Below are 15,694 nucleotides of genomic sequence, written 5' to 3' on the forward strand. Positions count from 1 at the left end.
TTTCATTGTTTCACCTCTCTCTTAGTATGTTATGGTGTTTGGTGATTCCCATCTGTGAAGTTTTGCTGATGGTACTGTGGAAATGTAAAAGGATGTCTTCAGTTCGGCTTTAGTTGTACTCCAGGTGCATCAGCATCTACCCTCCGTAGGAAAACTGAAGCAGAACGTCTTGAGAGAGAACCAGACTTGGTTTGCCTCCTGGCTCCAGGTAACCACAGTTCTTAGTAAAAGTAGAAATGTTCTGATAAAATTACTCAGAAAGTTCTAAGAAATCATCCAAAAGGACCACTCCAGTAATTTGAATAAAATTAAATGAATACTTTTTGAAAAAGGAAACAAAGTTCAGCTTATATAAATATAGATCCTAACTTATTTTAAAAGTGTTGTAGTGTGATATATTTTACAGTTGTTTACCAGTGCAGGTAACAATCTCACCTGGAGTCAAACCATTGAGGATAAGATTTTTGCCGTCTGCTGCAAAGTGTGCTATCTCGCTGGAATAAGGTAAACAAATGAATATTTATTTTATATTTTAACTCACATCATACATTTCTGTTACTCTTCATCTAAATGTTTATGTCATTTTTCAGGTGTGTGTCATTGACTTTCCAAACCGCCTGACTGTGGATTTAGATTACCAAAACCTTTTGCATCAGGAGTTCAATCGTGTGGCAGTTAAACTGGGTGTAATCTGTACACTGCCAACAATTTCAAGACTTCAAATATCAAGTTGTGGTGCAGAGATGGTGGACATCTACGCTACGATGTAGCTTAATTTAATGCAAAAGGAGAGTCACTCCTGCTTCTGAGTCGCCCTCAACAGTGAGAAAAACTTACTAAAATCAAACGCACAGCCAGTACAAATTAACAATGATCGTTCAGTTGTGCTCATTAATGCAGTCGTTAAAGTATTTAATAATGAAACCATGGAACTGTACTTGAGCCGTTGCTGGAGAATTATAAATGGAATCGCCTCAGCAGAAGATTTAGACTTTACCATCATCAGAATCTCATGAGGCAAGCCAGTGAAATTTGTAAAAAAGCAGTAGAGAGGGGAAAAACAGCAGATTCATGGTTGGCATGTGTTTGTTTCGTGTATTAGTGAAATCTAGAGAACTCAAAGAAATGTGTTCAATTGTTCATGACATGTGTATTATCCTGTCTAGTAAATCTGACTCAAATTTAGTAGACAGAAGCACTGCAAACATAAAAAGAAAAATTTTCACCTTAAACCAAGATTTTGAAAACTTTGAAATTGATGAAAATATAAATGAAGATTACAAGACATTTACTGATTATGTCAACTTACCTTTTATAACATGCTTTGAGAATATTCGTTGTCAGACAAAGGGTAACATGAATGTAGAAGGCAGAGGTAAAAATTTATATTATGACCCAATGCTTTTAGAAAAACTCTGCAAACTTTCTGCCTGTTGTTCCCCTTTGGAGTGACCTCATGTCAGGAAATTTGTCAAGGTTCTCATGTTCCTACCTTAATAAAAAATGCACATTATTTCAAATAAAACTACATCCATTTGTGAAGCCACATTTAAAAATACTAAATCACTATTTCTCAACTATCGAAAGCCACGAATTGAAGAATGCATTGATCACATTCATGTGTTATACCGAGCTAAAGACAGAGAATTCTGTGAGAGAATGAAAGTAAAATTACACAGAAAACAGAAAAAAATAGAATTTGAGCCAGAAGAAAATTGGCAAAAGAATAAAAGATACCTAGACATCCAGAATTGTTGGTTTAATGCCACTGTACAGTGTGGTCTGAGTCTTGATGTTGTCAAAAGTACACTTCAATCTCATTCCAATCAAATAACTCATTCCGTGATAATTTATTCAAAAATAGCACACGTGATGATGTCACGATAAGAGAAGTACCAAGAAAGAAAAGAAAATAATTAATAAAAACAGCAAGTTAGGACTAAACAGACCCCAGTTGTCCGTGCCGCAGTCCCATCTACATTCACTGGCCACCGCAGCCAATTCTCCCTCCTTCTAGTAACTTAGCCCCACCCCTCTCTTAATTGGACTAACCCAACTCTGGCAAAGGGGGGTAACAAAGTTACTTACAGGAAGATATTTATTCCCTACAATTTAACCAATAACAGATATTCCCGGCACATCTTATTCTGGCTTCACTGGTGAGTATTTACCTATGTACATAGTTTTTTTTACTTTTTGGCTTTTTCCCTTTCACAGGTTCCCGGATTCCAACACCCCCCCCCCCTACACTTTACCATGGGCCCTACGGCTAGCACAGAGACAGAAAATTTGTCGCCATTCGCCACAGGAATAAGACCTGAAACACAAGGTAAATAATAATAACAGCATACATTCCTTAATGTATATTCCACAGTCTTGTTGATGGGTCCACTGACCTCATCACAATCACCAATAAAAAAAACACTTGGCTAACTTATGTTCAGCAATACAAAATCCTGGAAAAATATTTACTAAAACTACATTGGAAGAGGTATTAATGGAAATTGAATCAATAATTCCATCACTAACATCTGGCCACCAGAATGACCCACTTGATTTAATGTATCCACTGAGGACTTGGTTACATGATTTAGGCATTAAAACTAATGTCAGCATTAAAAAAAAGATGTATGTAAGGGTTGCTCATGAGTATTTCTGAGTGATTTAAAAATCATTCATCATTCAATCATTTATCTTCCTCAACAGATCCAAAGACAGATTTCTCTGGAGCACTTGTTTCATAATAGATCAAGAGTCACCTAAACAATGTAAACATTGTTCAATCTCTATAACTCCAACACCAGTCACAGAATTGCCAGTTCAAGGACTGAAATCCATAAGTATATAATATAAATTGCGTGCTATTCTTTGTCATTCTGGACAAACTTGTACTAGTGGGCATTACTGGTCAGTTCTTATTTATGACCAGCAGAAAATGTATTCTAATGATGCTATAGTACATCCAGATAACAGCGAGATTATGAAACTTCAGGGGTTATTTATTTTTTTGAAAGATTCAATTCAAGTGGGTAGAGACGGCAATATTTCTGAAAGTCAGATTTCTAAAGACATGTCTGTGCCTAGGGTCAAGAGTCAGAAGTGTGATAGTTCTGGAAAAAGCTTGTGCGATAGCTTCAGTGTATTTTGCACAGCATCCACCCTGGAGTCACCAATGTCAAGCCACTGGTTGATTTATTTTTTAAAAACACCTCAGCCATTACAGCTTGTCACGACCCTCTTATAACAGCTGAGAAAATATATCGGTCAGGCAGATTTCAACAATAAGTCCAGCTGGGTATATTCACCCCTTTAACTATCTCAGGTGGAATTAAACCACACTCTGTTTGTTCTTACGTGGACAACTTTGTAGAACAAATGCTTTCAGGGAATTTCTTATCAAATGATCTGATGTACGTTCATGTTTTGTCATTATATAACTGCAAATGCAATGCAGGTTCAGTTGTATTTAGCAGAAACCACAAAATCCTTATATTACCCACAAACCTGATTACATCTATAGGACGTGATGATTCTCTTAAATCATTTTCCAAAATAAGCAAGTGTAACAAATGTGGAGGAAAAGATTCAGTGTCCATTATTATAGTTATATATATTATAATATATTATATATAGTTCTACTATTGTTCATAAAATGGTGTCCAAATCTAACTGTTCTACTTACTTTAGAGTCACAAAATTTTGTAAATTTACAGAATTTAAAATTGCCGGAGACAAAAAAATGAATGTAATGAACAATGTGATAAAAATCGTCCCTTAGACGCATTCAGATATATTTTTGCAAAACCATGATAATCTTCTCAAAAATATATTTGAAGAGGATTTAGAAATAATAAAAAGTGGAAGTTGGCTAAATGACAGAATTATAGATGCTTACCTTTATCTTTTAGAAGAAAGAGTGAAGGAAAAAAAAGGTGCTGACGTGTCCATCCACATTTGTAATCAACACCTTTGCAGTTTATATTGTGAAGAGACAGAAGTCCTGCCAGAGGCTCCAAAAGTTCAAAGAAATTGGTGGAGATATAACATTATAGTTATTCCAATTAATATAAGCTCTGTACACTGGGTGCTGTTCTCAATTTAACAAAAAACACAAAATCAGACAAAAAAAAGCACTATTATCAAGGTAAAACTCTTAGATTCATTAAAATCATATGAACATGAAATTGTTAAAGTTCTTGCTTTGTCCAGTAGGCGTTACATGGAAGAATTATAGATGTGTTTTCGATATGAATTTTATCACAAGTGCCCTCAGTTTCAAAAACAAATTTGTGGTAGCAACTGTGGTCTATATGTTTGCTTCTTTATAAAATCAGTGTTATTCAATATTCCACTGACTCCATTTTGCAATAACTGAATGAGAGGTTATCTGTTGTATGAACTTCTCCATCAAAACATATTACAGTGAATCTCTAAGCACCTCCAGAATGAAGAGAAATTTTTAGTTTCATGAAATCAAAGAAATCCATGAATGTCCTGATATTTCTTTGCTCTCCTGGTAGATGTTTATGATGTAAACCAATCAAAAATAAGGAAACATGGAAAACATGAACTATTATAAATTACACCACAAAACAGATACAATGATGTATGTCAAATTTCATGACCTGCCAAATGATTTATTACATGATGAACAATAAAATGTTTTCTTTTTGTCCACGTACAGAAAAATAAGTTTGTTTTAGATTTGTTTAAATAAATGTAATAAAATTTGATTTTAATTGTTAAGATGTTTGTATGCAGAATTGTTTGATTTCCAACTTTCTCTCTCTCTCTCTCTCTCATTATAGCCCAGTTTACACCACATTTCATCATGCATGAAATATTTTTTTACAACCATGGTGTGAAAGTGAAATTATATAATTATATGAAAACACAGGGCACACACCCTGGAGGGGGCTACAGTCCTTCACATGTCGACACACACTCACACATTCACTCACACCTATGGGCATTTTTGAATCGCCAATCCATCTCCCAAAGTGTGTTTTTGGACCTTGGGTGGAAACCCGAGCACCCAGAGGAAACCTAAGTGGACACAGGGACAACACACCACACTCCTCACGGACACCCAGGGCCCAAACCCAGAAAAAACAACACTCATTTCACTGTGGGTTTGTGTTGACACAATGTATTGTTTAAGCTGTATTCCATTAAATCTATGTCCATCATACATCTATGTTAATCAAGGTGTGTCACGCCTACAGTGTGAGAGACTCCTGCATGTGCAGTGACGCTTGTTTTAATGTATGAAAGGCATTATTTAGGCAGTATTACAGTAAAACTTTGTCCATCCTTCATTGATGTGAATGTAGTTGGCCGTAATGTGTGTGGTGCCCATAGAATCCTATATATGAATACATGTTTGGCATAAAACTATGAAGATACTTAGAACATTTTATAATATAAAACATTTAAATCCATGTATAATATCCCTTCTGTAGTTTTATCTTTCTGTATACTCCCCCTTGTCCTAAGTGTAAAAAAAATAATCTGCCTTAATTAAGAATAAAAATAATATAATAATGTAAAAAATAGAAACATGCAGAAAAATTCAATTTATGAATTGAATTAGTTTTATTAATCCATTTCCCACATCTGCACGGTTTGCAAACAAGATAGTGTGTGTGTGTGTGTGTGTGTATTAAAATGAATTACATTTTTGTACCAAGTGCACTGATTTAATACATTTTAGTGCATTAGTAAAGATTTTCAGGTTCAAAAAAGATAATGAAAGGGTTTTTTTAATTCATAAGACGACACAAGAATGCTTGTCTTTTATTTTGAAATGGAAATATGGTAGAAATGCCTTGCGCCCAGTGATTCCAGGTAGGCTCTGGACCCACTGCGACCCTGAACTGGATAAGGGTTACAGATAATGAATAAATGAATGAATGAATGAATGTGGTAGAAATGCGAACAAAAAAATATGCTATTACTCAGTACATATTGTTGCTGACTGAATGGAGCTTGAGTGTAAAAAAACAAAAACAAAAGTGTGGATGCCAAGCACAGTAGCGCCACCTACTGAGCTGGAGTGGGGAAGGGAACTGCAGGGATAATCGTCGTGGACAAAAAAACAACCTTGAATTAAACTATACGTCCTTACCAACGTTAGAAACAAAATTACAGCTAATGTATGATACCCATCCATGATCTGTAAGACAGTAAACCCTTTAACGAACAGTCCTTTTGACAATTTGCTGTGATTTTTAAATAAAAATTCCCTTTGCACAGAAGTACAGTAGCAAATATTCAGGAGTCTCTCTGTCACCCTCTTTTCCTCTCACCACACAACTATATTTATACAACAACATATTCACAAAAAAATCGTATATAAAAAAAATCATATTATCTACATATCATATATGTAGATTGTGTAGATATTGTTTCATTTCATAGATGCCATTAGATAGTGACAAAATAAAAGACACTGCAAGTTACTCAGCAGAAAGAAATTAATGTAGGATTATTTATTTATTATTATATACATCTTTTATTTAGGATGATTTTTTTTTTTTTACATCTTTACATTTATTTTTACATTTAATGTCAAACCTCTGTCTTACCTGAATTCTGTGAAACTGGTTTGTGACAACATCAGTTGTAAAAAGCTCTATACAAATCAATTTGATTTGATTTGATTTATTTACTTATTTATTTTTGTATTGGATCACTGGTCATTGCTGGACTGAGAACAGTCCACCGACCAAAAACATCCAGCCGACAGCGTCCTGTGTCACTGATGAAGGACTAGAGGACGAGCGACACACACTGTGCAGCGACAGATGAGCTACTGTCTCTGACTCTACATCTACAAGGTGGACCAATGAGGGAGGAGTGTCTGACACAGGGTTTAAAAGAGTCAGATCCAGTCGTAGCAGAGCTGATCACACCTTTTGCTCAAACCTCCTGTTCCCTGGTAGTTTAGTGAAGGTCTGGTTTCCCTTGATGAAAGTCTTCACGCTCGTGCGTGTGGCTGCAACAGGCAACATTCATTCACACTTTAATCAGAAGAACTTCACAAAGGAATCACTTTATATTTACTATTATTTCTATAAAATAACACTCAGTCATAACTAATACTGAGTAATCAATAGCACTTATTTACAGCAGAACACTTGATAGGGGTTAATTAACTAATGAGAGTGAATATAACTGAATATTTGAAAGTATTTATTGAATAATTAAAAAGACACTGAACAATAGATTTTTTCATTTCTTTCATTACAATTGATTGTAAATCCTGAAAAATATATAGAATTTAATCAATTGCTGATATTTATTTATTCATTCATTCATTATCTGTAACCCTTATCCAATTCAGGGTCGCGGTTGGTCCAGAGCCTACCTGGAATCATTGGGCGCAAGGCGGGAATACACCCTGGAGGGGGCGCTAGTCCTTCACAGGGCCACAGACACACACACATTTACTCACACAAACACTCACACCTACGGACACTTTTGAGTCGCCAATCCACCTACCAAAGTGTGTTTTTGGACTGTGGGAGGAAACCAGAGCACCCGGAGGAAACCCACGCGGACATGGGGAGAACACACCAACACCTCACAGACAGCCACCCAAAGCGGGAACCGAACCCACAACCTCCAGGTCCCTGGAGCTGTGTGACTGCGACACCTACCTGCTGCGCCACCGTGCCGCCCATTTATTTATTAATTATTTGCACGGTGGCGCAGCAGGTAGGTGTCGCAGTCACACAGCTCCAGGGACCTGGAGGTTGTGGGTTCGATTCCTGCTCCGTGTGACCGTCTGTGAGGAGTGTGGAGTGTTTTCCCTGTGTCAGCGTGGGTTTCCTCCGGGTGACTGTCTGTGAGGAGTGTGGTGTGTTCTCCCTGTGTCTGCGTGGGTTTCCTCCGGGTGACTGTCTGTGAGGAGTGTGGTGTGTTCTCCCTGTGTCTGCGTGGGTTTCCTCCGAGTGACTGTCTGTGAGGAGTGTGGTGTGTTTTCCCTGTGTCAGCGTGGGTTTCCTCCGGGTGACTGTCTGTGAGGAGTGTGGTGTGTTCTCTCTGTGTCTGCATGGGTTTCCTCTGGGTGCTCCGGTTTCCGCCCACAGTCCAAAAACACACGTTGGTAGGTGGATTGGCGACTCAAAAGTGTCTGTAGGTGTGAGTGAATGTGTGTGTGTGTGTGTGTGTGTTGCTCTGTGAAGAACTGGCGCCCCCTCCAGGGTGTATTCCCGCCTTGTACCCAATGATTCCAGGTAGGCTCTGGACCCACCACGACCCTGAATTGGATAAGAGTTATAGATAATGAATGAATGAATAACTGATTGTATTTGATGTATTTTTTTAAGTGAACACTGGATCATTCACAGTGCTTTTATCGAGGGTTTATTATTTGCCCCACACCCCAGTGCTTGGGGGTTATATGCCTAAGTATGAGTATGAGGTGACTTAAGTATGGTAATCTTAGAGTCTTATGAAATGTTAGAATCTCAGATCTTAGAACATCCAGTGTTATGTCATGTTTTCTATGGAGAATAACAGAAGTATTCCTGAGCCCATTCTGTTATTTCCTTGACAGTGGCGTTCCTGTTTGAGGTGCAGTGACGTTTAAGGGCCCGGAGATCACGAGCATCCAGTAGAGTTTTACGGCCTTGACCCTTACACACAGCAATCGTTCCAGATTCTCTGAACCTTTTGATGATGTTATGCACGGTTGATGAAGTCTTTGCTATTTTACGCTGGGTAACACCATTCTGGTATCGCTGCACTATCTTTCTGCCCAACAATGGTGGAATTGGTGATCCTCTTACCATCTTGGCTTCAGAGAGACACTGACACTCTGAGAAGCTCTTTTTATACCCAATCATGTTATCAATTGACCTAATTAGTGTTAATTGCTCTTCCAGCTGTTCGTTATATGCTCAATTTCCTTTTTCCAGCCACTTATTGCTACTTGTCCCAACTTTTTTGGGATTTGTTGACACTGTGAAATTTTGAATCAACATATTTTTCCTTTAAAATGTTACATTTACTCAGATTAAACTTTTGATCTGTCATCTATGTTCTATTACGAATAAAATATTGACATTTGCCGTCTCCACATCATTGCATTCAGTTATTATTCACAATTTGTTTAGTGTCCCAACTTTTTTGGAGTCCGGTTTGTGTATGGGATTTTATGCCACTCCTAATTTATTGTGGTCAAGCCGACCTCCACTTAGAAAATCAGTGGGATGTACCACCTACCTTGTCATGACTCTCAGTTCTCAGCTTTTTGTGCTGACAGGCATTTATCGTGATATTAGCATGTTATTACTGAGCCAAAATGTGACCGTTTCATTTCCTGTTCCAGAGTCATGCCATTATACACACATGTATAGCAAGACGTTTTAGTCTAAAATGACACATATCTACAATGTATTTCTTACTAATCAAAACTGAATTGTAGATATCTAAATTTAAATTTTAGAGCTCTGAAAGCTGATTATTGATTAATGATTATTTTCACTAGTAAAAACCTAATTAGAGAGATCTTGAACCCACACGTTTATTAGCCAAATTTTCTTTAGTTTATTAGCAGAAAAAAAACCTAAATTAAACTATACGTCCTTACAAACGTCAGAAACAAAATTACAGCTAATGTATGATACCCATCCCTGATCTGTAAGACAGTAAACCATTTAACGAAGTCTTTTTGACAATTTGCTGGGATTTTGCTGGGAATAAAAATTTTCCTTTGCATAGAAGTACAGTAGCAAATGTTCAGGGGTCTCCCTGCCACATTTCTCCAAAATAAAAGTCACTGCAGCAGTTACTCAGCAGAAAGAAATGAATGGAGGATTGTTTATGTACTTATTTGTTTTTGTATTGGATTACTGGTCACTGCTGCACTGAGAACAGTCCACCGACCAAACCCCCAGCCGACAGTGTCCTGTGTCACTGATTAAGGACTAGAGGACGAGCAACACACACTTGCAGGTGTGTGTCAGTCTACAAGGTGAACCAACGAGGGAGGAGTGTCTCAGAATGGACACAGGGTTTAAAAACGTCAGCTCCACTCGTACCAGAGCGGATCACACCTTCTACTCGCACTTCCTCCTCTTCGCCTCTGGAGAGCTGTTCCCTGGTGGTTTAGTGAAGGTCTGGTTTTCTTCGATGAAAGTCTTCACGCTCCTGCGTGTGGCTGCAACAGGCAACATTTATTCACGCTTTAATAAGAAGAACTTCATAAAGGAATCATTTTATATTTATATACTAATATTTCTATAAAATAACACTCAGTCATAACTAATACTGAGTAATCAATAGCACTTATTTACAGCAGAACACTTGATAGGGGTTAATTAATGAGAAAACGAATATAACTGAATAATTCAAAGTAAATACTGACCACTAGTTTGTATTTAATGAACAATTAAAAAGACACTGAAAAATAGATGTATTCATTTCTTATTTAGCAATTGATTGTAAATCCTGAAAAATGTATAGCACTTAATCAATTACTGATATTTTGTCAGGATCACGGGGCGGACTGTCTGAGGCGGACGCACACGCTAAAACACAGTGAACTCTTTATTTATAGAAACGAAATATAACAAAACAAGTACAGAAACTCAGGCAAAAACAAAACGAGGAACAGACGAGACACCGAAACAAAACGGAATGAGGAAAGAGAACGAGCGACAGACAAGACAGACAAACTGGAGGGAGCAAAACAACGGTGGAAACCACTATGGTGAAACAGCAGAGACAGAAAGACTAGACTGAGCAAACGGCAACAGGAAACGACGGAGACAGACAGACCAGACTGAGCAACATGACACGGCAACAATGGAAGCGAAACAATACAAATGACCGACAGCTAGGAAGTGACACAAGAGGACTTAAATACCAAACACAGACAACGGACACCTGGAACAGATAACGAGGGAGATGGATTACAAACGAGACTGACGAGGACAAGGACGGAGACATGAACAATAACAAACAGAGCCATGTGCTACGTGAGCACATGGCGGGGAAAACAGACAACAGGACAAGGAGGTGACATATTTATTTTGAATCAAGTCCTGAATAACTGATATTAGATATTATAAAAATATAAAACCAACCATTACAAACTAATATTAGATTCTGAATAATTGATTGTATTCGATGTATTTTTTTTTAGTAAACACTGGATCATTCACAGTGCTGATGTTTTATCGAGGGTTTTTTATTTGACTCACACCCCAGTGCTTGAGGGTTATATGCCTGAGTATGAGATGACATAAGTATGGTAATCTTAGGCTCATTTACAGCTAATCTTAGGCTCATTTACAGCTGCTTCAGAACATCCAGTGTAATCTCATGTTTTCTGTGGAGAATAACAGCTGGATTCACTAATGATGAGAGCTGCAGGTCCAGGACTATGAGAACGGAAGAGAAACTGACCTGGGTCGATGCGTTTGGCGTCCAGCAGTACATCCAGCAGGGTGGAGATGGTAAAGACCGGGTGGAGGGTGATCCCCTCAGACTCGAGCATGTCTCGTCCTCCCTGCTCTCGGTCCAGCAGCACCACGGCGTCCTTCACCTTTAACCCCTCCTTCTCCAGCAGCCGAGCCGTCTCCAGCACACTGTTGCCACTCGTCACCACGTCCTCAACGATCAGACACACGTCACCTGCTTTGATAACGCCCTCGATCATCCGCTTCGTCCCTGAGATGAGAGAGACATCTCAGATCAAATAAACCAGCGTTTCACTCAGAACCTAAGGTATACATTTGTCCTCAATCAAAACTATGTACATGTGGTGTCTCTATGACACTGTTTGAAGAGTTTAATGTAAGTTTAGTGAGAGGGCGGCAGGGCCTTTTTAAACTGAGCAGATAAAGTAATTTTCCTGTTCTAGGAAACACAGGATTTATTCTGTGAATACAAATGTGTAAACTAATGCCCATGTAGAACAGAAACACATGTTGAAGCAGAATTTGGTGGGGATACTGCTACATTTCCTCTTTTCTCTGTGTGTGTGTGTGTGTGTGTGTGTGTGTGTGTGTGTGTGTGTGTTGATTACCATAGTCTTTGGCCTCTTTTCTGCGGATGAGCATGGGGTATTTGTGGTCGGCGCAGATGATGGTGGCCAGCGGCAGAGCTGTGTACGGGACGCCACACACACAGTCGAACTTTGCTTTAGCTTCTTCAGTGCGCTTATGCAGCAATCTGGGCACCTGAGAGGGAGAGGGTGAGAGTGTGTGTGAACAAGAGAGCGTGCGTTAAGTCACACTGTATGTGCCTCTTAGAGTCAGTGGTTTCATACAGAGACATAAACTTGAATATTTGGAGAAAGTATGGCAACTTTAAGAGTACTGGTAATTTCAAATTCATTATCCTGACCTCTCTGAGAAGGTCTGGGTAAGAGACGATGATTCGGAGGTCAAAGTAAATTGGAGAGAGGAGTCCACTCTTCAGTTTAAACTCCCCGAACTTCACCGCATCTGCATCGTGGAGCTCCAATATCAACTTCTTAATATCCTCCATTCCTCAAATCAGAGTTGGTCCAGACATTCCTGGGGCCCTAAGCAAGATTCCAGTACAGATAACGTACAATGACATCGACAACTCTTTTGAGACGCTGGCATATATATAAATTACAAATGTAATTTCAGATATCTACATTGTATTCCTTACTAATCAAAACTGAATTGTAGATATCTAAATTTAAATTTTAGAGCTCTGAAACCTTACATATCTCTAATGAATATGTTCACTAGTAAAAACCTAAATAGAGAGATATTGAAACCACACGTTTATTAGCCAGAATTTAATTATGGATATGTGACTTTTACTTGTAAGAATTGTAGATATCTGCAATGCCATTTGTACTAGTGAATATATAATTACAGATATCTCTAATTGGAGTTTTTAGTAGTAAGAATGTAACGGATATGAGAGGGTTAAATTCAAAATGGAGAATTATGACTAGTCAGAGTTACATTATGGTTATGTAGGTCTGTATTCTTACTAGTAAAAATGTCATAATTAATATCTGAAATGGGAGTTGTTACTAGTAAAAATGGAGTTAGGACTCGTACCGCTGGTGTCATTTTAGACTAAAACGGCTTGCCATACCCATGTATTCATGCAGACATAGGGTTTAAGGTGGAATAACAATAACGGAAAAAAGTAGCACTCTATGCTAAGTCCCTCATTATTTAAGGTGGAACCGAATAAAACCTGCAACTGGCAGCTTTGTTTCACCTTAAACAATGAAGCAGTTGCCTGGAAAAAGCACTGCAAAATCTAAGGTGAAATTAAAACGGTTAGTGTGATTGTGTGAATCTCGCGGAATATCGCATTTAAGGTGGAACTGGAACTTCGCATATGGAAGAAACAACCGCGTTTTTAATGTTAAATGGAAGAGTATGTAACATTTAGAGTGTACTTGTGTGTTTGGGGAAGGTTAAACGAGTACTAGACCCTATACGTTCATAAGTACAGTTAGGTTAATGATCCCAGCGGCGCTGCGAGCCTTTTAAGGTCGTGGAGAGCAGCTGCGACTCTAAATATATTCCCGCGGCGATGTTCTCAGACTTTTATTTATCAACTATCCAACCTCGAGAAGAACAGTCACATGTTTACCTTACTTTCCTCTTTTCATATAATCTTTATCTTCATTTTCACTTCATCTTCTGCAATGTGTTGGCCTTACTTTGCAGCTTCGCGCATGCTCAGACTCAAACGTTTTAATGTATCCGTTTTACGTGATAAACCTGCTTTTCTCTAGTGCACTACACAATCATGGTTTACTGTTATTATTTGCTTGAGTGTTCCAAAATTGTACACAGCGAATTAATAATTAAAAAACCCCCACAAAAATCAAATTATTATCACTGTAATTATACTATATTGTCTTTAATAAGGGGATTTGGGCTGTGCATACCTCCTGTTTATATTTCTGTAGGCAGCATTTTCTGATGCACTACATTTAGCTTATCAGAGTATCTTACCTACCTACTGTTTTATCTTCAACTGTACGTATAAATGTACATTAGCTATATATATGTCAGATCATCGCTGCTTAAATTAAGTTAGCTCAGCGTTCGATATTCGCCAGACATTCACCCAAGAGTCACCTGGTTATTTAAAAAAGCGTACACACCAAATAACTATTGCAATTACTACATATTGTGAACTTATTCACACACACTGGCGTTCAATATTTTTACTGATTACAATTTGTGAAAAGAGCATTATCTGATTTACCGACGTTTTCTTCTGGCGGAGAAGCGCTTTAGCGCCGTAACGTCTTTTCAAATTAAAAGTCGTGGGTATAAGGCATTTAAGTATGAGCGAGCGGATTATACATCAGATTCCCTTTGTCTTGCATGTGAAACTTTTAATGAATTTGTGAAAACGGATTATATGTCAGATTACCTATATTTTCTATTTGTTGACTAGGAAAGATGGGTGTCACAATTAAATCACATGACCCACAGCCCCAGTTTTCAGACTGAAGTCAAGCCAGCCTCCACTTGGAAAAGCTTGGTCAAGCCAGCTCCCACTTAGTTTTGGTGGAACATCGTATTCTGAACATTACGGTAATAGCGTGCAGAGGAACAAATTTCAAAATAAAAGCCAAAAGTCAATGACAAGAAATGTATGTAATAAATAAATAATTTATTATATAATTTATATAAATAATCTAAACAAATAATAAATGGATAAACAACAAATATTTGCTATTTTGTGGAAATATTGAAGATTTTAGGGTTACAGAAATGGGACAATTCAAAGGGCCTTTATTTTGAAATGGCTTATCAGAGTGACTTGAGAGTTCAAGTCACTCTGATGTGCCATTTCAAAATAAAGGCCCTTTGACTTGTCCCATTTCTGTAATTTTATTTCCAAATTTATATAATTATTAAAAGGAAACCTTTAGTTTGCACAGAACAATTTCACTTCATAATCATAGTACCACACCTGATTATGTCACTCACTGAATATCAAGTTATTCTGATGTGTCAATTCAAAATAAAGGCCCTTTGAATTGTCCCATTTCTGTAAGTTTAATTACAAATTTAGATCATTATTAAAAGTGAGCCATTAGTTTGCACAGAACAATTTCACTTCATAATCATAGTACCACACCTGATTATGTCACTCACTGAATATGAAGTCGTTCTGATGTGTCATTTCAAAATAAAGGCCCTTTGAATGGTCCCATTTCTGTAAATTTAATTCCAAATTTAGATCATTATTAAAAAAAACCTTTAGTTTGCACAGAACAATTTCACTTCATAATGATAGTACAACTGATTATGTCACTCACTTAACATCAAGCCATTCTGATGTGTCATTTCAAAATAAAGGCCCTTTGTGTTGTGCCATCTCTGTAACGTTAATTCCAAATTTAGAACATTTTTTAAAAGGGAACCATTAATTTGCACAGAACAGTTTTACTTTAATGACAGTACAACACCTGATTTGACCACTAGTTTGACCACGCTTTTCCAAGTGGAGGCTGGCTTGACTCCAATAATTTACTGGGAGTGAATGGAGATCTACTGTCAAATGATCTTATTGTAGCGCTCTGGTTACTTCCCTGTGGCACGCTTTGGAACAAAAATTCTGGGGACCACTTTCTGGATGAGTCAGAAAGCTGTTTAAAAAAATATCAATACATTGTACATATGGTTTAAACAAAACATTTTTACAAGGAAAATACAGC

At 37.7% G+C, this 15,694-nt stretch overlaps 1 protein-coding gene across 4 annotated transcripts in view; it reads right to left on the reverse strand.

Moving 5' to 3' along the window:
• Positions 1-6,519: 6,519 nt before the first annotated feature.
• Positions 6,520-15,694, reverse strand: part of LOC136710711 (uridine 5'-monophosphate synthase-like) — an 82,971-nt gene continuing 73,796 nt past the window's right edge. The window contains exons 1-5 of one of the 4 annotated variants that reach the window (XM_066686491.1): positions 14,230-14,335; positions 12,361-12,541; positions 12,041-12,194; positions 11,419-11,682; positions 6,520-6,997 (exon numbers count right to left, since the gene is read on the reverse strand). In XM_066686491.1, coding sequence (XP_066542588.1) covers positions 6,909-6,997; positions 11,419-11,682; positions 12,041-12,194; positions 12,361-12,504 — 651 coding nt within the window. In that variant the 5' untranslated portion in view covers positions 12,505-12,541; positions 14,230-14,335 and the 3' untranslated portion in view covers positions 6,520-6,908. Of the gene's footprint in view, positions 6,998-9,545; positions 10,169-11,418; positions 11,683-12,040; positions 12,195-12,360; positions 12,542-13,605; positions 13,836-14,229; positions 14,336-15,694 lie in introns of those variants that run through there. The other 3 variants (XM_066686488.1, XM_066686489.1, XM_066686487.1) reach the window with 3 other exon arrangements.

The sequence above is a fragment of the Hoplias malabaricus genome, chromosome 12 (genome assembly GCF_029633855.1).
Source record: "Hoplias malabaricus isolate fHopMal1 chromosome 12, fHopMal1.hap1, whole genome shotgun sequence".
Taxonomy (NCBI): domain Eukaryota; kingdom Metazoa; phylum Chordata; class Actinopteri; order Characiformes; family Erythrinidae; genus Hoplias; species Hoplias malabaricus.